Source organism: Pipra filicauda, unplaced genomic scaffold, assembly GCF_003945595.2.
Source record: "Pipra filicauda isolate LSUMZ 115617 unplaced genomic scaffold, ASM394559v2 scaffold287_size946512_pilon, whole genome shotgun sequence".
Taxonomy (NCBI): Eukaryota; Metazoa; Chordata; class Aves; order Passeriformes; family Pipridae; genus Pipra; species Pipra filicauda.
In genome coordinates this window covers 371,840-394,553 of record NW_024104406.1, presented here as the reverse complement: position 1 = coordinate 394,553, position 22,714 = coordinate 371,840, and the positions used below count along the sequence as shown (strand labels likewise).

General features: G+C 50.4%; 2 protein-coding genes across 3 annotated transcripts in view; one reads left to right on the top strand and one right to left on the bottom strand.

Annotated features, from left to right (window-relative positions):
• Positions 1 to 235: 235 nt before the first annotated feature.
• On the top strand, positions 236 to 13,232 carry ADPGK (ADP dependent glucokinase). Of its 2 annotated transcripts, none has more exons than XM_027723880.2 (7): positions 236 to 504; positions 3,246 to 3,471; positions 4,807 to 4,869; positions 5,134 to 5,254; positions 5,524 to 5,720; positions 6,439 to 6,537; positions 7,026 to 13,232. In XM_027723880.2, exons 1-7 carry the CDS (start codon positions 290 to 292, stop codon positions 7,572 to 7,574), a joined length of 1,470 nt encoding a protein of 489 aa, XP_027579681.1. In that variant the 5' UTR covers positions 236 to 289; the 3' UTR covers positions 7,575 to 13,232. The 2 variants fall into 2 exon arrangements, with proteins under 2 accessions (XP_027579681.1, XP_027579678.1); XM_027723877.2 differs by having other exon boundaries at positions 7,023 to 13,232.
• BBS4 (Bardet-Biedl syndrome 4) overlaps positions 11,987 to 22,714 on the bottom strand; it is a 36,595-nt gene continuing 25,867 nt past the window's right edge. The window contains exons 10-16 of the mRNA XM_027723869.2: positions 21,851 to 21,919; positions 20,356 to 20,508; positions 20,064 to 20,235; positions 19,328 to 19,397; positions 16,371 to 16,512; positions 15,789 to 15,999; positions 11,987 to 14,260 (exon numbers count right to left, since the gene is read on the bottom strand). Of these exons, the coding sequence (XP_027579670.1) occupies positions 14,109 to 14,260; positions 15,789 to 15,999; positions 16,371 to 16,512; positions 19,328 to 19,397; positions 20,064 to 20,235; positions 20,356 to 20,508; positions 21,851 to 21,919 (969 nt within the window). The 3' untranslated portion in view covers positions 11,987 to 14,108. The remainder of the gene's footprint in view (positions 14,261 to 15,788; positions 16,000 to 16,370; positions 16,513 to 19,327; positions 19,398 to 20,063; positions 20,236 to 20,355; positions 20,509 to 21,850; positions 21,920 to 22,714) is intronic.

Here is a 22,714-nt window from a genome sequence, read left to right as displayed (position 1 = left end):
CGCTATTCCCGTACGGGGTTACGCAGGTTGCGCAGCCGCCTCGCGGGGCCGTACGCAGGTGGCGCAGGCGGGAGCGCTATTCCCGTACGGGGTTACGCAGGTTGCGCAGCCGCCCCGCGGGGCCGTACGCAGGTGGCGCAGGCGGAGCGGCGCGCCGCGATTCCCGAAGCGGGTTACGCCAGCCGGCGGCCGGCGGGGGCGGGGCGCTCCGGAGGCGGCGTAAGGAGGCCCCCGCCGGCGGGGCCCCGCCTCAGCCGCGGCGGGGGAGCAGGAGGAGCGGAGCGGGGCGATGTGGCAGCGCTCGGTGTGCGTGGGCCTACTGGCCCTGGCGCTGGGCTACCTGTGCGTGCTGGGTCCCGAGCTGCCCCCCGCGGCCCTGCGGCAGCTCTCGGCCTCGCTGCTGGGGACGCTGCGCCGCGCCCGCTCGCTGGAGGCGCGCACGGTGGCGGCCTGGCAGGCGGCCATTGTCCGCCCCGCGCGCGGCTGGGCGCGCGTCGCCGTCGGGTAGGTGCGGGAGCGCGCGGGGAGCGCCCCCTGGCGGCGGGGCGGGACGGGCATCCCCAGATCCCGGTGTGTGGATGGACATGGATGCGTGCGGGGATGGATTTGTGTGTGGGGATGGATGTGTCAGGGCCTCTGCACGGGTAGGGATGTACCTGGGGTGTATCTGCCCCACTCAGGTGAGACCCCCCCCTGCAGAGCTGCCTCCAGCTCTGGGGTCCAACAGCAGAAGGACGTGGAGCTGCTGGAGCGAGTCCAGAGGAAGCCACAGAGATGATCTGAGGGCTGGAGCCCCTCTGCTCTGGAGCCAGGCTGGGAGAGCTGGGGGTGTTCACCTGGAGAGGAGAAGGCTCCAGAGAAACCTTAGAGCCCCTTCCAGTGCCTGAAGGGGCTCCAGGAGAGCTGGAGAGGGACCTTGGACAAGGGCCTGGAGGGACAGAACAAGGGGGAATGGCTTCAAACTGCCAGAGAGCAGGGTTAGATGGGACATTGGGAAGGAATTGTTGTCTGTGAGGGTGGAGAGGCCCTGGCCCAGAGCAGCTGTGGCTGCCCCATCCCTGGAAGTGTTGAAGGTCAGGTTGGATGGGTCTTGGAGCAACCTGGGCTAATGGAAGGTGTCCCTGCCCATGGCAGGGGGTGGAACCAGATGATCTTCAAGGACACCTTCCAGTCCAAACCATTCCATGATTTCCTCAAGAGTGCAGCTCCTCCCCACTGCTCCATCGGAGCCCAACTGAGGGGAGGAATGACCCAGAACACTCCTGTGCTGGTGGTTTCAGGGTGCTGTGGGGTTCAGGCCCCGTTGGCAGCCTGTCTCCAGAGACCTTGTCCCCTGTAAAACAACTTTACATCCAGAGTCTGAGGGACTTGGAGCTCCTGGCCCGTCCAGTTCAGGCTGGCAATAAATAAGTACCAGAGACAAGTTTATAAAGTGGAGAAGGGAGCAGAGAGAGGAGAAGGCAGTGGATGTTGAAGGCACCTGTGCATGCCCAGGGAAATCCAATGTTCTTTTTAAAGTGGAAAGAAAACAAGGGGAAAATTCAGGAATATCACATTGACCTCAAATGCTGTTTTTAAGACTGACCATTAATCTGGACATTATATAGAGCACCTCACTCACTTCCTTTTAAATATAAAGACTGGCAGGATAACTTGACTTTGACTGGAAGATTTGGCCTTCAGGTGTTGGAAGGAGTTCTCCACCCCCATGGCTGTGGAGCTGTGTGCTGGCAGAGGAATGTGACTTGGTTTCATCCCCTTGGATCTTTAACGATTCATTAAAACATAAAATTGGGGCTAAAAGGCTGCTTGAGCTTATCATTTCTTTTCCCTGCTGTGCCAGGGTATTTCTCTCTCCTCTGCAGGAGATGATGCACATCCAGAGGATTTCTGGGCTGGTTACCTCGTGGATTGGAAAGCCTCAGGGCTTTTCGTGTCCTTTATTTTGTGTGATGCAGCTTTCACGTGTTGTGGCCCTTGGGAGGTCCCTGCCAAGGAGGAATGCTGGATGCTGGGCACTCCACACTGACATGGAGCAGGAACTGGCCTTGGGAGCGTGGTGGGAGACGCTGAGAAAGCCAGAGATCCTGCAAAAGTTTTGTAGATGGTTTGGATCCCTGTCAGGGGAGTGTGGGACAGAGGAATAGAAATGGCACTTGACAGCAGGTCCACAAGATGCTTAAATAATTGCTGGTATCATCTCAGGAAATATTTGGTATGTGTTGGTATCTCTCTGAAACCACAGGGTGAAACAAGGGCAAGTGTTCACAAATTGTCTTCCTGGAGGTCTGGTTCCAGGCAGAACTTTCCTGTTCTCTAGTTTGAACTAGGCTGTGATTAAATTGATGTAATTGATAAGGAAATAGGGACTGGAAGTTAGGTTTTCCATAAAGCCTGGACCTGCTGAAATGGTTTTTATCCCTCCCTAACTATTGCAGGGCTTTTCTCCTGCTTTCACTGCATGCTATTTCTGGAAGTTAGGGATCGTCCTTTAGAAATTGCAGTTTTCAAATATTTCAACTGACAAATCGCTCTCTTGACTTCTTATAAACAGAACCAGCCTGTGTGGGGAGTTGGTGTGTGGGTTTGAGTATTATTAGGAGCAGCTGAAACTCAAGAGGCTGATCTAGCAGGCTTAAATACTTTCTGCTTTGTTTTTAACAGTTTCGAATTGCATGCACATTTTAAACCCCAAAGATATATACTTTTAAAAGCTTCTAAGAATTAAAAATTAATTATTTGATTATTGTGCCTGTTCTTTTTTTGAGTGAGTCTAAGGCAGCAAATGAAGCAAACCTGTATTGTAACATACTCAACCACCTTAGGACCACACAGCTCACTCTTCCTTGTTTTAATCCAGCAGAAAGGTAGAAATCCCCCTCTCCTCTGCAGTACAATAAAGGCAAGTCAAAGGGAGAAGGCTTTAGGAGAGAATTTCAGGGAATTCCAGGGCCTTTGTGAGGGTTTTTTTTCCATTTGGTTGGTTGTTCTCCCCCTGAACAGCCATCACTACCTGGGGCGTGATCTCACTGTGTTGTCTCACAGGTTCAAGACAGAGTCAGAGTATTCCCAGTTGGAAGGGACCCACAGGGATCACCGAGTCCAACTCTTAAGTGAATGGTCTCCGCAGGGATCAAACCCGTGACCTTGGCATTATCACCACCATGCTCTGACCAGCTGAGCTAATCTCAGTTCCCTCGGATCCGTGTGGTTTTCCCAGGACGCCTTTCCCTTGTCTCTTCCAGCGTCAACGCCTGTGTGGACGTGGTCCTGTCCGGCGTGAAGCTGCTGGAGGCGCTGGGTCTGGAACCGAGGGATGGGAAGAACCACGCGGTGCTGAGCTCCAGGCAGGACCTGGGGGAGGCCTTCACCCACTTCATGGAGCGAGGGGCGGCCGCCGAGCGGTTCTTCAGCGACGCCGCGGCGTTCCGGGACATCGCACGGACGGCCTCGGAGCACCCTGCGGCACAGGTGGGGCTGCACCCAGCACAGGCCTGGGGAAGCGTGGTTCTTCCCTGCTGATCACCAGTGACTTCCATTTTCCCTCTAGTGAGAGAGCAAATCCTTTAGGAAGGGAACTTGCGGTGTAGCTTGAGTGTGTGAATGATTTTCCACAGGATTCTGCCCCCGCTGCAAATAGGAGGGGTTTAAATTGTCTCTCCCCTGCTGACGTTCCCAAAATAAAATGTCAAAGAATATTGTTATATGTGAGCCAGATGGGGCTGAGGCTGTCAAAGTGGCTCTAACACCTTGCAATGAGGCAGGGAGCAAGGAATCACCTGATTTTCAGCTGGATCCTTCCACGGCCTGTTTTCTGTCAGAGAATCCCAGAATGGTTTGGGTTGGAAGGGACCTTGAAGCTCATCTGGTTCCACCCCCTGCCATGGGCAGGGACACCTTCCACTAGCCCAGGTTGCTCCAAGCCCTGTCTGGCCTGCCCTTGAACAATTCCAGGGATGGGGCAGCCACAGCTGCTCTGGCCAACCTGGGCCAGGGCCTCACCACCCTCACAGCCAACAATTCCTTCCCAATGTCCCATCTAACCCTGCCCTCTGGCAGTGGGAAGCCGTTCCCCCTTGTTCTGTCCCTTCATCCCTTATCCAAAGTCCCTCTCCAGCTCTCTTGGAACCCCTTTAGGCCCTGGAAGGGGCTCTAAGGTTTCTCTGGAGCCTTCTCTTCTCCAGCTGAACACCCTCAGCTCTCCCAGCCTGGCTCCAGAGCTGAGGGGCTCCAGCCCTTGGAGCAGCTCCGTGGCCTCCTCTGAGTGTCTGTGACCCTCATGACAATCCACATTCATTGGTTTCAAAGCTCACATCAGTTTTCTCACTGGGAAGTTTGACCTTTCTTACCTGAAGAAAGGTAGGAAGGTTCCTCTCACTCCACGTGGGCACAGGGACCGGGATTCACCTCAACCTCAAACTGGAGGAAAAGCTGTTGCAATTTTTAAACGATTCCTTGGCAGCCTTGCTAAAAACCCACAGGTCACCCACTGCCACAGAGAAGTTGCACAGGAGTGAGGGCTGTTTATGTGCTGAATGAGTAGATTCCTTCAGCACTGTTATGAATTAATTGATTTCTACATGGCCATTACCTGAAGGCGAATATTTAGATTTAACAAAAAGGGAACACCCAAGTTGTTGAGATTCTCACAGAGAACTGTAAAGTTGTTTTGCCTTCAGCCTTAGTAACTTGTCTACTGCTGGACTGTGTTCTAAAAACCCAGAATCTCCAGGCTGTGCCAAGGACTGAACGTGTATAAAGGTCCCCCAGCAAGGGGTCCCACACCCTGCTCTGTTTGTTTTACAGCTCTACGTGGGAGGAAACGCTGCTCTCATCGGGCAGAAGCTCGCGACAAATCCAGACCTGAAGGTACACACACGCTCCAAAGATTTCATGCTGCTTGCTCATCTTCTTTAATTTGCTTGTCTCAAGCAAATTACTTCCCTGTAGGTTTTGGGGATCTGGCAATTATTTCTTGGGTTGTGGTGGAACATATGGTTGGCCTTCCAAGTAGAAAACACAGCTGATTTTTAAAAATTGAATTATTAACTTCTTAAAAATTGCCTAGGTGATGCTTACATTTTGGCAAGGGACATGGCAGGGAAACCTTAGTTATTTTTTCCTGTTTTCTAGATCCTCCTTTGTGGCCCAGTTGGCCCCAGACTCCACGAACTGCTCGATGACAACGTGGTCGTGCCACCTGAATCCATGCAGGAAAGAGATGAATTCCATCTTATCTTGGAGTATCAAGCAGGTACCTTCCCAAAGGCAGAGTGTTGGATGGGAACCCCAGACATCACTGGGATTGATGCACAGCCCTCACGGGTGTCATTCTAAAGCTGCACAGACACTAAAACAGTCCCTGAAAACACAAAGGGACCATTTAACCACGTGCAGGTGAAACCCAGAGTAACCCTCATGTAGTGCTGAAACAAATCCACGTGTTTTCTTGACATTTAACTTGTGATCCTGCCCAGGAATACAACAGTTTCCACCTCCTTGCCTCTGTTTGCTCCACCCCAGGTGAGGAGTGGGGCCGGGTGAGAGCACCCACTGCCAACCGCTTCATCTTCTCCCACGACCTGTCCAACGGTGCCCTCAACATGCTGGAGGTGTTTGTGTCCAGCTTGGATGAATTCCAGCCAGACCTTGTGGTGCTTTCAGGACTTCACATGATGGAAGGGCAGAGCAAGGAGGCGCGACAGAGGCGGCTGATGGAGGTGAGATATTGGAACGCCCGAGTCTCCCAGTTTTCCACTCCAGCAAGTGCTTCGTGGCAAGGCCTTGTTTTCCCAGGGTGGAAGGTGGAGGTGGGCTGTGCCTTCAGCTCTCCCACAAATCCCAGTGTTGCCTGCTAAAAGGAGACTGGGAACTGCAGGAATGGCAAAAGTCTAGTTCTGTAACAGTGACTTTTCTTAGATTCAGTGGGTTGTCTAAGGAAGAAGAAGGGCTGGTTGCCTGGCTGGAGAGCACTGACCTGGTTGCTGGGCTTGTCTAGTGGCTAAATCACACCTTTTCTATCCCAGATACTGAGGTTATCCAGGTTATAATCAACACTGGCATTCCTTAAGCACCACCTGTTTTACAGCTGAGTTCTGGTCCTGATGCAGGGCACTGGCCTTTTTTGTGTTCTAGGATCAGCTGTTCTACAGTTCCTTCAGATTTATGAGGTTTTGGAATTAGTCCATGAGAAAGGTGCTGAGCTGGGTGCAGAGTAGGCTTGGATACAGTTTTCCTGCTCTGGAATTCTGAAAACTAGCAGTTGTTTTTATTTCCTCCCTTAGCAGTACATCCACTGGTCAGACATCTCATTTGGAATTGTGTTTAAATCCAGGCACAGGAAGATTATAGTATGTGTATTTCAAGTCCAAACCCTTTTCCTCCTCCTGTTTCTTCATAAGTACATGTTTTAGTGTTGTCTTTTCTATTTTCCTATAGGCTGTGGCCTCCATCTCCGATATCCCTACTGACATTCCCATTCACCTGGAGCTGGCCAGTATGACTGATCAGGATTTTATGAGCAACATTATGCATCAGGTAAGGAAAATGACAGGACATGCTGTTTTTGTCAGGTTCAGTATCACAGTGCACACACTGGTATATGAGCATAGAAAGGAAAATTTAAGATTAGGACTATCTGTTGAAGGATTGAATCTGAGCTGAGTTTATAATTTAAAAAAACCCTCGATTTCTTTGCAGGAGTTCTTTCCTGCAGATCCTGGTGGTTCCTTTTTTATCCTGACACAGATCTGATTTCAGTGTTATGAGTGTTTCATCTGAAGTTGATGTTTTGTTACTCTTGTCCAAGTGTGTGTCTAGAAAATTAATTGCACCAATTGGAATGTTTCCTTGGCTGAGTAATTCTTGCCAACTTGGAGAAGTGCAGTGACTTTGGGCTGCATCTCTCTGGGAAACTGGGTGCTGAGCACACCAGGTTACTGTAACACCCACACCCTGAAGGGGGAATCCCAAATCCGACTGTCCCTGTGAAGGCAAACCCGTGGTTCCCGTGTTTCTGTTAGCAGGTCTTTCCCCTGGTGAACTCCATCGGGCTGAACGAGCAGGAGCTGCTGTTCCTCACCCAGGCTGCCTCCGGCCCCCACGCCTCCCTGGGCTCCTGGAGCGGGATTCCCGACGTGGGGGTGGTCAGCGACATCCTCTTCTGGATCCTGAAGGAGCACGGGAAGGCGGCGGAGCGGGCGTCCGACCTCACGCGGATCCACTTCCACACCCTGGCCTACCACATCCTGGCCACCGTGGACGGGCACTGGGGCAACCAGGCGGCGGCGGTGGCGGCCGGGGCCAGGGCCGCCGGCACCCAGGCCTGCGCCACCGACACCATCGACACCAGCAGGGTCCTGCTCAAGGCCCCCCGTGAGTTCCTCACCTCCCACACGGAGGCTCCCGCCAAGATCTCCCTGAACCCGGACGAGCCCGTGGTGCACTGGCACAGGGAAGGCATCTCGTTCCACTTCACCCCCGTGCTGGTGTGCAAGGACCCCGTGCGGACCGTGGGGCTGGGGGATGCCATCTCCGCCGAGGGACTGCTCTACTCCGAGGCCTATCCTCAGTAGGAAACCAGGAACTCCTCCTTCTCCAGCGCTGCACGGTGTCTGAGACCCGTGGATTGGGATTTGAGGCAGTGGTGGCATAGGAACAGAATCGGGGTGTGGTGTGTTTTCTGGGTGTAACTGAAAAAGAGCCAAAGAATAATTCCAGGTATAAACTGTCGGCACATTCCAGTCACTGGGCAGTGACTCGAACGCTTCTCGTGTGGGTGCAGATGTTTTAGTATTTAATGTGAAAATTGCCTTTGTCCTGAGCAGGGGGAGAGGGAGGCAAAGACCAAAATCCCTGGCTGGTGTAGGTTTGCTGTTTGTAGCTCAGAATGGATCTTGTCTGGTAGTGCTGGGAAGTGCAGCAGGAGAATTCCCTGCCTGCGGATCCCACAGCAGTGCCCGGCCCTGCCTTGCCTCTGGTAAATTCCAAATAAAAGGCTTGTGGCTTATCTCCTCCCAGCACACTGCAAACCTTCCCTTGCCTGGGGCAATGATGGAATTTTTGCCTGGTGAAATCATCTCTCGGTGTCCCCAGAGGGAGCCACGGTCCCAAAATGTGATGCAGACTGTACCTACTGCAGGCTGTGCAGGTGATGCTGGGTATCTGTGACTTAAAGGTGTTCAACTGAGCCCCAGCAGCCTGTGTTTAGCTTTTGGGAAAGTGGGAGTGAAGACAATCGGGGTTTTTATTTGGGGGACAGCTCTACTTCCCTGTCAGGTGGCCCCCAAAGCGTTACCTTGTTTGCTGTACACTAAATACCTTCTCTGCTGACAGCAGGGCCTTCCAGGTGCTGTGTTACAGAAATGCTCTCGAGTGCTGGAGACTCGATTTTGGTTGTTTGAGAGTGGTTGTGCCAAATTCTTCAGTCTTCCTGCTCTCCATTCAGAAGGGTTAATATATTAGGGAAGGTCCCTCTGGAAGCTCAGAAGCTGTAACAGCATTTTCCAGGTCAGACTGAAGTGAGGAGGCCTTTTTAGGGTTTGATGTTGGAGGTTTTTTGACTAGGTCACCAATAGTTTCTTTGCTCTGGCCTTTGAAATTAAAAAAGCAGAACCCTGTGTCCTTGTTAAATACTTCTGGTTTTTTTACCTGTTCACAGTCACACACCACAAACTGCAGAGCACCAGCCTGGGGTTTGTGTCTTTCCAGCATGGTTTGTCTCTGGCCACTTCAGGAACTTCAGGTGTATCTGCATAGCTCTCACAGCCATTTTTCAGAACTGGATTAAATGCCATCAGCCTGTCTGGGCAAGCCTGTGCCTCGCCAGAGTTTGTAGGAGGTCGTTTAAGGTCAGTCTTTGTGTCTGCATGGAGGGGAGGAGAGTCTGTCACTCAGGGTGGAGTGATCTGTCTCAGTAACACTGTCATGCTGCTGTCAGGGATGTTCTCCTGTTGGAAAATCCATCCTGAATGCTCTGCAAGGATAAAAATTGGCAGCTGTTGTACTTGCACTGACTCAGCACACAATGCTGGCTGTCAGTGTGTATTCAGCTTTCCCTCTGAGCAAAGTCTTCTGTGTTGTACAGAGCAGAAATACAGTCACTGCTGTGTTTTCCTGCAGCTCTTTCCATCCTGAGCTTCCCTTGACTCTCAGCATTTTATCTTGGTGCAGGACCTTCTTAAGACTGGAAGTATTTCCATCCAGATTATTATTTTTATTATTATTGATAAACTGTAGCACAGGACTCTGAGTTCTGGTTTAGTCTTCCTAAATTAAAAATTAATTAAAAAACCTCTCAGCTGTCTGAGAGGTCCAAGGCCATTAACAAGGTCATTTTGCAGCCTCTCACAGTGGCCAGGGCCACCAAAGGCCATGGATCTGCCAGGTGGAGAACTGAGCCTTCCTGGGTCCCACTTTCCTGACACTGGGCCAAGCTGTGGATTCTCAAGTTGGAAACAAAACAAAACTAAACACACACAGGCTGTCACCAGCAATGGCCCTGCTGCTGTATTTCACTTCTCTCTTCCAAAAACACTTCCCAGGGATGTGAGGCTGATTGGACTGGCATTCCCTATGGCCACTTAAAACCACAGGACTGCACTTACAGACCTTGCCCAAGGGCAAAGTTGTGCTTGTATTGAACAGGAATGTGACAGGCCTAAAGTATCTCTTTTTTAAGCTAGTTTGAATAAATAATTGGTGTAAACAATTATAAAAAAGGAATTTATTGCTTAGAAATCACCTGGGCCTTAAAGCTAAACTCCAGTTATTAACTCCTGTTCACTCCTCCTTCCTGCTGTTCCTGTTCTTTCTCCCCAGGTTACATTTCTCCCGTGGGTGCCCTGGGAATACCTGGCACTGTGAGTCACATCTCAAGTGCAGCAGCTCACGGTGGCCAGGCTGCTGCTCCATCCAGATGTGCTTTATCAGGCACACAGAGCTCACCTGCCACCAAATGCACTTCCCAAGGATAATCCTTAAGCAGCTGTGCTGGTGGGATCCAGGACTCAGTTCTGAAACAATCTATATGATAATAAATGTGAATTGGATGGAGGGGCCCAGCATGTTTTACACGCTGCGAACATGATGTGCTTAACTTCCCTCTGCCTTCCCAAGGGAATGACAGGCAGGGTGGCAGAGCTCCTGAAATCCTTCCCCTGCCTGTGTAGTCTCACACCCCTGCACAGCCTCAGTAGTGACAGCACAGAAAAGCTGCTCTAAAAGCTGCAAAAATACCAAAGCTTCAAACCCAGGCTTCAAGTGACTCTGCTCCCCCTGATCTCTCTGTCTCTACAAATTGTGTTTGTTCTTCTGTGTTACTCATACCTGGAAATCCACAGTGCTGGAGGCCTCAAACCTCAGCCAACCTCACACTCCCAAAGAAGGGTTTCCACTGGACATGTTTATTCACACACATTTTGCTGGAGGTGCAGCAGCTGAGCTCAGCATTGGGACATCTCCCCATGACAAAACCTGTGCACTTGGTTATTTCCATCTGTGTCCCTGCAGCCGGTGCAGCCACCTTGGTTTGGGTTGTTTTGTCTTATCCAGGATCCAGAACGAGCATTGTTCCCATCTTTTCTGTGCCTGTCCCTTACTGAAGGTCAGGTGGTGGATTATTTGAGAGGTGTGAATCACAGGAGGCTGGCAGAGTCCCAAAGGACACGTTCCTTCACTGTGCCCTTGGTGCTCACCATGGAAAAACCAATCCCAAATCTGCCTCTTCCCAGTTTAAAGGCTCTTTACAGTTTTTTCTCCTCTCCAGGAGAGTTTCACAGCATTGCTAAGGAATGACTTGATTTTCTATTTTTACTTCTGTGTAAAATCTGGTTATCTCCTGTTGGGATATGTGAGATCCAGTTATGTTTGCTCTTCCCTCCCAAATTCCTTTTTACAGAACTGGTGCTGATAAGTTCTTCCTGAGCCTTTAGCAAAGACCTCAGCAGCTGCTCTGACCCATGTTAGATGTTGCCTTAGAGCTCAGCTCCACTCAGCCACTGGAATCCAAAGCTTGGACAGCAGCAGAGCACTAGATCCACTCCAAAACCCAACGGAAAACCCTCAGCACTTGTGCTTGGCTTTTTTTTTACTATTTAGTCTGTAAGGATATGCTGAGTTATCGGGAATTATGTGCCACAGGTGACCTTTCCAGCCACATCCTGAGAAAAGAGTTTAATAGTGGGACAGTTTTGTGAGAATGGTACAACAGAACTCGATTTCCAGTTACCCCAAAAGTTGGTTTGGGCTCTTTTGGGCACTTGCAGCTTAGGTTAGTTAGGGAGATAAGCTCAGGAAAGCTGAGGGTTGTGAGTGAGTGACCAGCTAAAGAGTCTCTGTGCTAATATTTGGGTGCTGCCTCACACGTTCAGAGCAGCTCCTGTCACACAACGTGCTGCCTTGCTATTCCTGGGCTAAGGAAACTCACCAACTTTTAGAGAAAACAGGAGGAAAAACAGAAAAATACTGGGTCTGATTAAAGTCTGCAGTGAAACTTGGATCTCAGAGCCAGGAATGCTGATCCTGTCTGCCCAGAGACATCAGATGAAACTCTCCTCCGTAACAGATGGAGCAGTTCCTTGTGTAATCTCTCAGGTGGATCCAAGCTGAATTCTCAGGGAGTTTCTGATCCAGACTGGTGGGAGGATGTTCCCTCAGCAAAGGGAACGTGCAGGTTGGAATGGCACACGTGGCCATTCCCGTCTGTGCCGGGAGCCCGGGAAGGCGCCTGTTCCCAAACAGCCTGGGATCAGCCTCTGCTGAGCAGATCCCACGGCAGCTGAGGAACACAAATCCTGGCAGGAATTGTGAAATGCAAGTGGGGGCAATGAAAAAAAATACCCAGAAAACCTCCCCCCCGTGAATTTCTCAGGAAAGCTGCTCCTCGCTGCAGCCTGGGCAAAACTGGGTTCAGAGCTCACCTGGATCTTCCATTAAAAACATGGATTTTTTTGGAGCAGTTTGGTTTGAGAGAGTGGTAAGGCTTTCCTTGTAGCAGAACTGGACTTTATCTTACAGAAAAGTCTTGGCAGATGAAGCACTTGTTGCAACACGTGCTCCTTTCGAGCACATTTATGTGTGGAGCTTATTATTTTAGTCAAGGTTTACTTCACTGAGCACTGCTCCCTGTCTGTCTCTGTAGAGGAGGTTTTGCCAACTGAAACCCACTTCCTGACTGGGAAATCTAAATTTTTAACATCTTAAAGACCCCTGTGTCCACCTGGCTCAGGCACAACTGAGCAAACATGTACAGGAGCATGGCAGGTATCCACTAATCCTGCCTGTGCCATAAATCAGCATCCAGTTGTCTCAGGGACCTCAAAACCAGATTTTTTGGGTTGAACATACGTTGCTGGATGAATAACTTATTACTCTTGGCTGAAACAAGGTCTTGCTGCCCAGGCATTTATGTTTGAGTGTCTTCTAGTTTGTTTTCTGTGCAGAAGCCAAGCTGCAGAGAACCCTGTGAGCTCTGTGATTTACCCGGGCTCATCAAAGATGTTTTCCTAAAAAGGGGAAGAAAAGTCCTGAAGCAGATGGTTTCTCCTTCCCTAGAAATTAGGCTCATTATTGTTTTCCATCTTAAAATGTCCATTATGGGGGGAAAAGAGAAGATTAGAATTATGGCTGATGCCAGAAACAGGTTTTGGAGCATAAGGTGTGATTTCCAAAATCCCTAAATGCCTCAGTGCAGTCCTGCTGAAGAGTCCCTTGCTTAATTCCAGCCCAATGAACAGTCCAGCCTCATTATCATTAGCACAAAAAAGCTCTCCAGAAAGATCCTAGGAATTTACTGTGTGCAAATGCCATCATCACCAGAGCCAGGGGAGGAGAGGGGGCAGGACGAGGAATTGCAGTTCTGTTTATTATCCAACTGGAATTACATATTTAAAAATGCTTCCCAGGAAGTAGGAAGGTGCTACTGCTTTTTCACAGAAGGAGAATTGGTTCATTATCTGTGTAACCTCTTCACCAAAACACATATTTAAAATAAATCCCTTCACAGGTACCTTCAAATGCTGTATGTGCTCCCTGTGTGACATTTACCCTATCAAAGCATCCTAGGACAAAAATCTGTCTTGAACTCAAGTTTTGGGGCTGAGGTAAAGAATTCCCAGCCCCTGCCCACCCCTGCTCTGCAATCCTCACCTCTTCCTCCCAGGCACTCTGTTACACTGCAGGAACTCCCAGTGTAAGAAGTTTAATGTGAATAAAAATGTCTGCACTGTACCTGATTTACCTGCTCCTGGTCTGGTTTGTTTCAATTTGCCAGCGCTCCACAAAAAATCCTCTTTTCTTCAACTCCTGGCAGGATGGAACCCTTACAGGAGGGAATCCTTACAGGAATGCTGCCCTGGAGCTGTACTGACAGAAAAACCCAGCAGAGAGAACAGCTGGGGGGAGAAACAGCCACATTTAAGATCAGCAGTTTGGGCCATCAAAACAGAGGGGAGAGTGAGGGTTCTTACTCCGGTGTTCTCCAGGGAGCAGGAGAGCACTTCAGTTCCTGGCTGGGCTCTAAAGATGCATTAATGTCATTCTGGGTCACAGCAGCAAACACAAAGCACAGCTGAAGGATGGGGACGGACCCAGAGCCCTGCTGGTGCTGCTTTTACACTGTTGCCTCAGAGAAGTTTCCATTACTAACCTTCCTCTCCTGGACTGTTCATTATGGAGGGATACAGTCCAACAGAGCAGAACTAAAAGCAGGAAATACATTTTCAAACAGCTGGGGAGCTCAAGCAGCAAACAAAGAGCCCTGAAGGTTCAGTTTGCTGGTTCTTTGTGGAAAATCAGCTGCTCACCAGTTCAGCCACTGATTCCAAGCCACTACTGCTGCTTTGCTAGAGGGCTTTCTAGAGGGCTCACACCCAACCTGTGGAGAGCTGGATCCCCATCCTCCAGCCTCTTGCAGTGACCACACTAAGAGTAGCTACACATCAACCTCTTCTGATCACTGCAACGACTTGGGACAGAGCCCACGTGCTAAAAATCACTGACAAAACAGCTGCATCCAGACTAACTGACAGTGGGGTGAAGCCCAGCAGGGCAGGGAGGAGCAGGTCCCTCTCCCAAGTCCCAGGCAGCTCTGGAGGTGCCCAGAGCCCGTCCTACTCCACTGCCTGCTGGCTCCTGTGCTCCTCCTTCCCCTGCTCCGCGTCCCCTGCGGGTGCCGAGCTCTCCTCGGGGCTCGTTTCCAAGTCCTGTTCTGGTTCCAGAGGCAGGGAGGGACGCTTTGCTGGCAGAGCTGGTGTTCCAGCACCTGAGGAGAGGACACAGCTGGAGTTACTCTACAGCTACACATGTTGGGTCTATTCTTTTTGCCCATCCCATCAGCACAGAGATGCAGAACAATCACAGCTATTAACTACTCTCCGATTCCTTCTGCCCAGCATTAGTTTATTGATAAGGAGTTATCCAGCCAGAGATCTGACAGCCCAAAGTCCTGCTGAAAGGAAGCTCAGGTATAGGATCTCACTCAGCTGTGAGAAGTCAGTACAAACTTAGGAATTAATTTATGCTTTGGAAGGGAAAACAGTTCCCAAAATCACAGAATCCCAGACTGGTTTGGGTTGGAGAGACCTTAAAGCTCATCTCATTCCCCCCCTGCCCTGGGCAGGGACACCTTCCACTAGCCCAGGTTGCTCCAAGCCCCATCCATCTTGGCCTTGGACACTTGCAGGGATGGGGCAGCCACAGCTTCTCTGGCCAACCTGTGCCAGGGCCTCCCCACCCTCACAGGAAGTGCCACTTTCAGTTCCACTGAAGCTGGTTTATGCTCAAACCAAAGAATTGTCTTCAGTTCACAGCTTTAGCAAATTTGGGAAGAGCTTCCAGGCAGTTAAAGTAGCTACATACAGAATTAAATCAAAACAGGACACAAGTGGTTTCTACACTTAAATTTAAGCTGACAACCAGTATTATGAACCAGCTCCCTTTTCTGATAAGGACAATAAAGCCCTTCAGGTAAACTCTAAACTCCTGGAGTGTTTTACTTTTCAGATTTTCTGGCTAAGTCTTCCCTGCATGGTAAGTTAAATCCATGCGTGAGAAATGGAACAGGTCCTTAGGGATGCCAAAGAAAGAGTCCTGGATTACACAACCTCTCTCCTGGTTCAGTCTCCAGGCAATGAGACCAAGAGTGACAGAAAACCACCAGGATGAGCAGCATCTCTAGCACATTGCTCCTGGGAAGCTGAGGGCCGAGAGGTCAGGCGGGGAATGGTGGCTCAGGAGATGCTCCTAGGCAGCCCCAGCACGTGCAGCCATCGGAGTAAGGCTCACACCATCTCCTGAGCAACCCTCAGTCCTGTGGCCCACACTTAACCCAGCAACATCTGCAAGGCAGGGCCTGGCTGGGCAGCTTGGGAGCAATCCAGCTGCAGTTATTGTTGTAGAAGAAGTGATAAAGTGCTTTGGAAAATTGTCCATCCTTTCCCTCCTCTCCGACAGCCTGTCTGTGCACATCAGCTCCTGGGCTCTTCCAAAGGAAAGCAGGAGGTCTGGTTGCTGAAACCACCTCCTTTTCAGAGCAAGATCTCAATCTCATGCTAATGGAGTCTTGCCATCGTGGCTCAGACAGGAAGGGAAATTTTCCTGGCTTCCCACATCCCTGCAGAAGCAGGAGAGTGTAATGCACCACAGAGAGCATCTTCCTTAACCCAGAAATCTGGGAAAGTTATCACCAAACAGTGACCTTACTGCTGTGCAGGCAAGTCAGTCCCTTCCTGCACATGTGCTGTAACTGCACTCCCACAGCTCTGCTGGACAGAGCAGCAGAGGAGACTCACCTGAGGGAAGCTGCATGGTTTTCCCATACCCTGCAGCAGAGGACATGGCCTGACCCAGGGCCTGGTTGGAGCCCAGAGGCTGCTGAGAGCTGGAGGATTTCCCTGACACAGCAGCTCTCTGCTTGGATTTGGACTCTTTAGAAGGCTTAGTCCAGACCAGGCTCTCCCCGACGTGCAGGGCAGCTCCCATCTTCTGGGCCACCTCCACCATCTGTTCAAGAAGCACAAAGAGAAGAGCACTGTGAGCAAAAACCCTTCAGAAAACAATAAAGTCAACATCTCCACAAAAAACCCTGAAAAATGAGAGCTGTGCAGAGCTGGCTCTGGCCTCGGTGCTCGGGGGAAACATCTCTGTTAATTCATTCCCTTAATTAAGAGGGAATCTTGTCTTGCTGGGTATTGATTGAAGAACTGAGCTTCAAAGCGCAGCAGCAAAGCGAGCAGCTCTCAGCAGGCGCCTGCTCCGCTCAGAACACCTCATGAGCAGAATTTCTTCCTAACAACTGGACTCAAAGTCAAATCTCCTGATGTGCTGCCAGCCCTGGCGTGGTTCCCGAGCCCCTGCCCCCGGGAAGGACGTACCTCGGGGTCGAAGTCGGGAGCGCTGCTCTCCTTGGCTGCGCTGACCCTCCTCTCCATCTCCTGGTACTGGCTCAGGGCTCCCTCCTTGTCACCCTGGTTGTAGAGCAGCACAGCGTAGTTCAGGTTGATCAGGGGGTTGCACCTGCAGCAGACACACACATTCCCCATGGGAACACTTGTCCTGGCTGGAATAAGTGTCAGGTGTGCCCCAGGAGCAGAGCTGGGGACACCTCAGTGTCTGGCACTGGCAGAGGAGGGGCTGCAGAGCCACAGTCCTCTGGGAACATGGTTGAGTCCCTCATGTTTGGTGACAGACACAGTGCCTCAGCTCAGCAATCTCTCCCCATGTCAGTGATGACATAAATCCCTCCCTCAGGTGCCTCACCCTCTGAACAGCCAGTTCTGTGCCCTTGGGGACCATCCCAGGAGCGTTTCCGGCTCTCCCAGCCCCTGGATCCTGGGACAGGTAGAGCAGTGACAGGGGCTTTCATCACACTGTGAAAGCTGATCTTTCCCCAATTTCCCTCAGACTTTCCCAGCATTCCCAGTCTGTAGAACAGCTTGGCACAGACAAGCAGTGGAACAGACTCCTGCTTTATTGGTTTTATTTTACAACCTAACCCACTGCAGAACATGCTGTTTACATTGAATTTACATTTCAATTCCAGAGCACGCTCTTTACATTTCAATCCCTCACCTCTTCTCTCTCCTTCCCCCAGTAAAACACAGGCATTGTAGGTACTATTACAGACAAGCAGTAGGAGATCCCTACTGCAAAGGACCTGACAGGAGACACACCACCTCACACGGGTCCCTGCACACTCCTGCCTCCCTTCCCTAATGAAGATTTCACAAGGCAGAACTGCTCCCTGTACCCTCATTTTCCACAGTATCCATTTTCTTCACTAGGATACATTCACCCCCAACAGCACCTTCCCATCTGGCCCAGCCAGGGTGGGTGGAGGACTCTGCCTGCCCCCAGTTCCCTGCAGGAGCCCACGGGAGCATCCCTGCACACGGGTCAGGCGGGGATGCTCCGTGCTCTGACAATCAATGTGAGCGAGGGACTGGTGCCCTCTCCTGGAGTGTGGCTGGGATAACTGGAGCCATCCATGGACTGGGGGCCAAGGAAGAGGGACAATGCAGGAGGGAAGGATCCTGCTGGTACTGGGCAGTAAAGAAAGTGTCACCTGCAGGCCCTGACTCTCCATCCCGGGCGAGGTGACAGCGCTGCAGGGAACACTGTCAGGCAAATCTGATTGCATTTATAGCCATGGCTGCTTCTTTAACTGGGAAACTGGAAGGCTGACCCCACCACAGAATAAACCCTCCTCCCTGTCCTTGCCACAACACTGAAGAGATCAGACAGTCCTGGAAACAGCCAGTTTTAAAATTAATTGAACCTTGAGGGGGTATTTCGCCGCCTCTGAGAGCAGAGAAGCGACATGACAGTCAGAGAAAAATCAACGGCTAAATAACCCCAGACAGGGCAGCTGTGAGCAGAACCAGGACTGAGTACACCTTTGCCAAAGGCTTTTCCAAGATGTTTTTCATTCCAGCCCCCAGCATGGCACCCAGGCCGCTATAAAAGCATTCCTGGCGATGGAGACCAACACCACACTCTGCATCCCAGGCAAACAGCTCCGGACACGCCAGCAAAGGAAGCCTGTGGGGACACAGATCCAGCTACACAATAACTGGTTAAAACACACAGGGTGTCAGCTGAACCAGCCTCACACAGCCTGGGTATTCCTTGCAGCAGGCCCCAGCAGTTGGAATTCATTCTTGCTTTGATGAGGGTTTATTTTCCTGGTCAGACCACAGAGCTGGAGCATCCCAGGAGTGCCAAATACTTGGGCAAAGCTGGAGAGCCAAATTTCTATTCTTTCCCTTTTTGAGCAAAGCACACAAGCCCTTGACTAAGGAGTCTGAGCAATCTTAGAGGTCCTGTCCTGCCTTGCTGGACATGGAAGGCTGACTGGGAATAGGATCCTGGAATGGTTTGGATTGGAAGGACCTTAAAGACCATCTCATTCCACGCCCTGCCACAGGCAGGGACACCTTCTCCTAGACCAGGTTGCTCCAAGCCCTATCCAATCTGGCCTTCAACACTTCCAGGGATGGGGCAGCCACAGCTTCTCTGGCCAACCTGTGCCAGGGCCTCTCCACCCTCACAGGGAAGGATTTCTCCCTCATCTCTGATCTCTCACCACCTTGTGTGGCCCCTGCAGATGGAAAGCACTCCTGGCACTGCTCTGTACCCAGCACAGACTCTGGGCTCAGAGTGCTGGCTGCTCTAAGTATGCAAATACAGTGAACTGGGGACAGAGACAAAACTATTAATAAATCTGAAATAATTTTGATTTTCTGCCTGAAATGACGAAATACTGTGAAGTTCAGCTTCACATTTCTGAAACCAAATGCTCTGATTTCAAGACCTAGACTGCAAACATAGATATCGTTAACAAAAAGGAGCAAGAACTACCCCCTGCTCTGTTTTATTTGCTTTATACAGAGTTCTTGCCCAGATTCTGCCAGCCAAAATCTTCCCTCTGCCCAATTCATAACAGGCTTTATCCCAAGCATCTCACTGCTCTGCACAGTGCTCAAACTTTAGGTTACAAAATATGTTTCCTCCTATTGAATCTGCTCCACTGTGTATAAATATTCACTGAAAGGAGGGCTGGAATCCAAAGTCATCACCACTGACTCACTAACCAAACAGCAAAACAAAACCCAGCTTTGGGCTGGTGTGAAATAAAATCCCCTTTCATTTTTCAGAGCTGAGTTGAATTAAAAAAAAAAGTGGGTTTAACACTGTCACTTGCACAGGAATAAAAGTGTCTCTCTCTACTGCAAACCATTCTGGGTCAAAGCAGAGCAAGAGGCAAAGGATATCAGGTGCAGGAAGGCAAAGCCACAGGAGCAAACAAATGACAGCTCTGGTGAACACTTACTTGTCCAGGGCCACAGCTTGTTCATAGGAACACTTGGCATTCTCAATGTCTTCCAGGTTGGTCAGAGCAACTGCATCAAAGCAAAACACACACACAGGAGTTCATGTTTCACAAGGAGTTCATTTTTAGGGCAATGCTGAATGTCATTCAGTCATAAAATATGTGCCAGCAGGGTTGCCTGGACTGCTGCCAGGATTAACCCTGCTGATCACAGAATCATGGAATGTCCTGGGCTGGAGAGACCCTAAAGCCCATCTCATTCCACCCCCTGCCATGGGCAGGGTCACCTTCCACTAGCCCAGGTTGCTCCAAGCCCTGTCCAGCCTGGCCTTGGACACTTGCAGGGATGGAGCAGCCACAGCTTCTCTGGGCAACCTGTGCCAGGGCCCCGCCACCCTCTGAGTGAATAATTTCTTCCTAATCTCTAATCTACATCTGCTCTCGATGTCACTTCGGACATGTTTGTCTCATTTCATCCCAAAAATGTCCAGTGCTGTAAATCCAGACCCACTCCTTAGGGAACCCAACCCCAAGCTCACACACCTAAAGTCTTTTTCAATGTTTAATCTGATCTGACTGCAATTCAACCTTCTATTCACCCCAGAGAGAACAGTCTGGGGAAGAGCTTCTTAGTAAAGCCTTCTTGCACTATTTCTTTACTTCAGCCCACACCTTCTGTGTCTGTAATGCTGCATCCCCTCAGCTGGATCTCTGCTGGAGCTGGACCATCACAAACCTGCCAGGAGCATGTAGAGCTCTCCCATCTTGGGCTGGAAGCTGATGGCAGCACTCAGGAAGTGGAAGGCTGAGGCATATTGCTGCATGGTGAGGTGCACCAGCCCCAGGTTGTACAGGATCTTCCAGTCAAAGGGAGCCAGGTAGTTTGCCCTCTTCAGGCAGCTGATAGCCTGCAAAAACAGGGATAAATGTGCTGTGACAGCCCGGCCAGAACAGACCTCCTGCCTCTGCACCACAGGAGCCTTGTGCTTGCATAAAGCTCGATACAGACAGGAAAAAGTGATCCTTACTGCCACGTATTTCTTCTTCCCGAAGAAGCACATCCCGATGTTGTTCCAGAGCGGGGGGCTCTCGGGAACGGCGCCGGCCACCACCTTGTACTTGGAGAGGGCGACGTCAAAGTCCCCGTGGGCCTGCATCATGCTGCCAGCAGCCAGGGTGGCCTGGGGGACACCGAGGGACCAGACACAGCAGAACAGCAAGAGGGCAAAATGATTAAACTAAAACCACCTCGAGAGCAACCACTGAACTTTTTCAGGGTTTTCTTCCAAGGGCTGCCCCGACCAACAGTGGGGAGAAGATGAGGACTCGGATCTCCCACCAGACAGCAGAACACAGGGTGAAGAAGGGACCTGAGTCTGCTTCTTCCTGCACTACTTTGACCACAACTGTCTCAGAAATGAGACAGTTTGCCCAGGAAAGCTGGAACACATCCGTGGAAGCATTCAAGGCCAGGTTGGATGGGGCTTGGAGCAACCTGGGCTAGTGGAAGGTGCCCCTGCCCATGGCAGGGGGTGGAACTCACTGATCCTTAACGTCCCCTTCACCCAAACTACTCTGGGATTCTATGATTCTATAAATATTGCAACATGATGAGTGTTTGGGGTATTTTTTGGGGTGACAGAAGTATTTCTTGGAGTCTGAGTCTCTGAGTCTATGGTTCTATGGAAAGAATCTATAGACTCTTTTTACCACCAAGCACTGATAGAAATAGTTCTGGTACAAGATAAGTGGGGAGTAAAACATACTCAAGCAAGACATAAGCAGCAAAGCTCTCCTAGTTCACACTGACTGGCTGATACTGCAAATTAGTGGGAATATGCATGGGGACAAAAAAGGAACTGAGTGCAACACACTATATTTAAACCACACCAGTTAAGTCCCTTATAGGATTTCACAGTGACAAGTAAAATTTGTAAGTGTAAAGGTGTTTTCACAATAACTCATGTTTGTCAACCACACATTGCAATACTCTGCACTGTCAACAGAGAAAAAAAGGAGAGAAATGAAGTAACACCCCTAAAAAGGGAAGCAGTTCCACAATCAGGAAGGAAACCTAGATGCCAAGCTCAGCTTTCCAGGCCAGAGCCAAGGGAGTCTATACAGCAGCTGGAAGCACAGGCAGGGTTATCTGCAGAGAATAACATACTGCAGTATCACTTGGAGCTGTGCTCTGTCCTGAGGAGTCACAGGGACCTAGCACAGCTCTTGGGATTTTTGAAACAATGTCTAGAAGACTTTTCTTCCTAAGTAAATTCCACCTGGATTTGGTGTAACTTTAGATTAAAAACCAAAGGGGTCAATCCCATATTCTGCCTCCTCCCCTTTCCCTATCTCCACACATCCCCAAACTCCCCACCCAGGGAAACATCACAGAAATGTATTTCAGAAAAACCTTTCTGGACATGACCCTTTCCAGGCTCTCTGAGCCCTGGATAGAGATGGCAGAGCTCTGATACTGGAATTAGCCTTAAGAGGTGTCCCATCATCATTCCCACTCCTCACCTTGTAGTTGCCTGGGTCATAGGTAAGTGCATTTCCAAGGTGTTCAAAAGCCTTCTGGTAATCTCCAGTCTGGGAAAAGAAGTAAATACACATCAGAAATTCAAGAATAAGGGTGGCTGAGAAGGAGAACACATGCTTTGTGAGCAGGAGAATTGCTGGTTCAGTTACATATTCAAGAAAGTGAATTTTACAGTGCTCCCATGGCACACACATGTTCCCGTTTGATAATTCACAGCACAGATTCTAAAAATTTATTTAGCTGGGCTGGATTCACTGTTCTGACCCAAGCAAAGGCTTCCAAATAGTTTGTGCTCTGACTTTTCCACACAAGAGTGAGCTCTGGGTTGACAGTTCTCTGCTCCTTTATCCCAGAAAAGAGGCTGTGAATTGCTACTCTGCACATCCTGGATTCTCTCACCACAACTTCCTCACTGCTCAGGGTTCTTCTGTTCAGGTAAGAAAGACTTTCTTTGTCTTCCCTTGGACTGCAAGGGTTGGTGGGCCTGACTGTGGCCCTGCATGAACACATGACAGGTTAGACTCACTGAAATCCTATGGATTGGAGCCAGATGAGCTGTAAGGTCCCTTCAAACCAAACCATCCTGCGATTCTGTGTTTTCAACTGATTTCACTGAAAGCCCATCTAGTTCCACTCCTGCCATGGGCAGGGACACCTTCCACTAGACCAGGTTGCTCCAAGCCCCATCCAACCTGACCTTCAACACTCCCAGGGATGGGGCAGCCACAGCTGCTCTGGCCAAGCTGGGCCAGGGCCTCCCCACCCTCACAGCCAACAATTCCTTCCCAATATCCCATCTATCCCTGCCCTCTGGCAGTGGGAAGCCATTCCCCCTTGGTCTGCCC

Coding starts and splice junctions, on each gene's coding strand:
- ADPGK (XM_027723877.2), top strand. CDS start 290: ATGTGGCAGCGCTCGGTGTGCGTGGGCCTACTGGCCCTGGCGCTGGGC. Junction 5,255..5,523: donor TATCTTGGAGTATCAAGCAG/GTACCTTCCCAA, acceptor GCTCCACCCCAG/GTGAGGAGTGGGGCCGGGTG. Junction 5,721..6,438: donor GACAGAGGCGGCTGATGGAG/GTGAGATATTGG, acceptor ATTTTCCTATAG/GCTGTGGCCTCCATCTCCGA.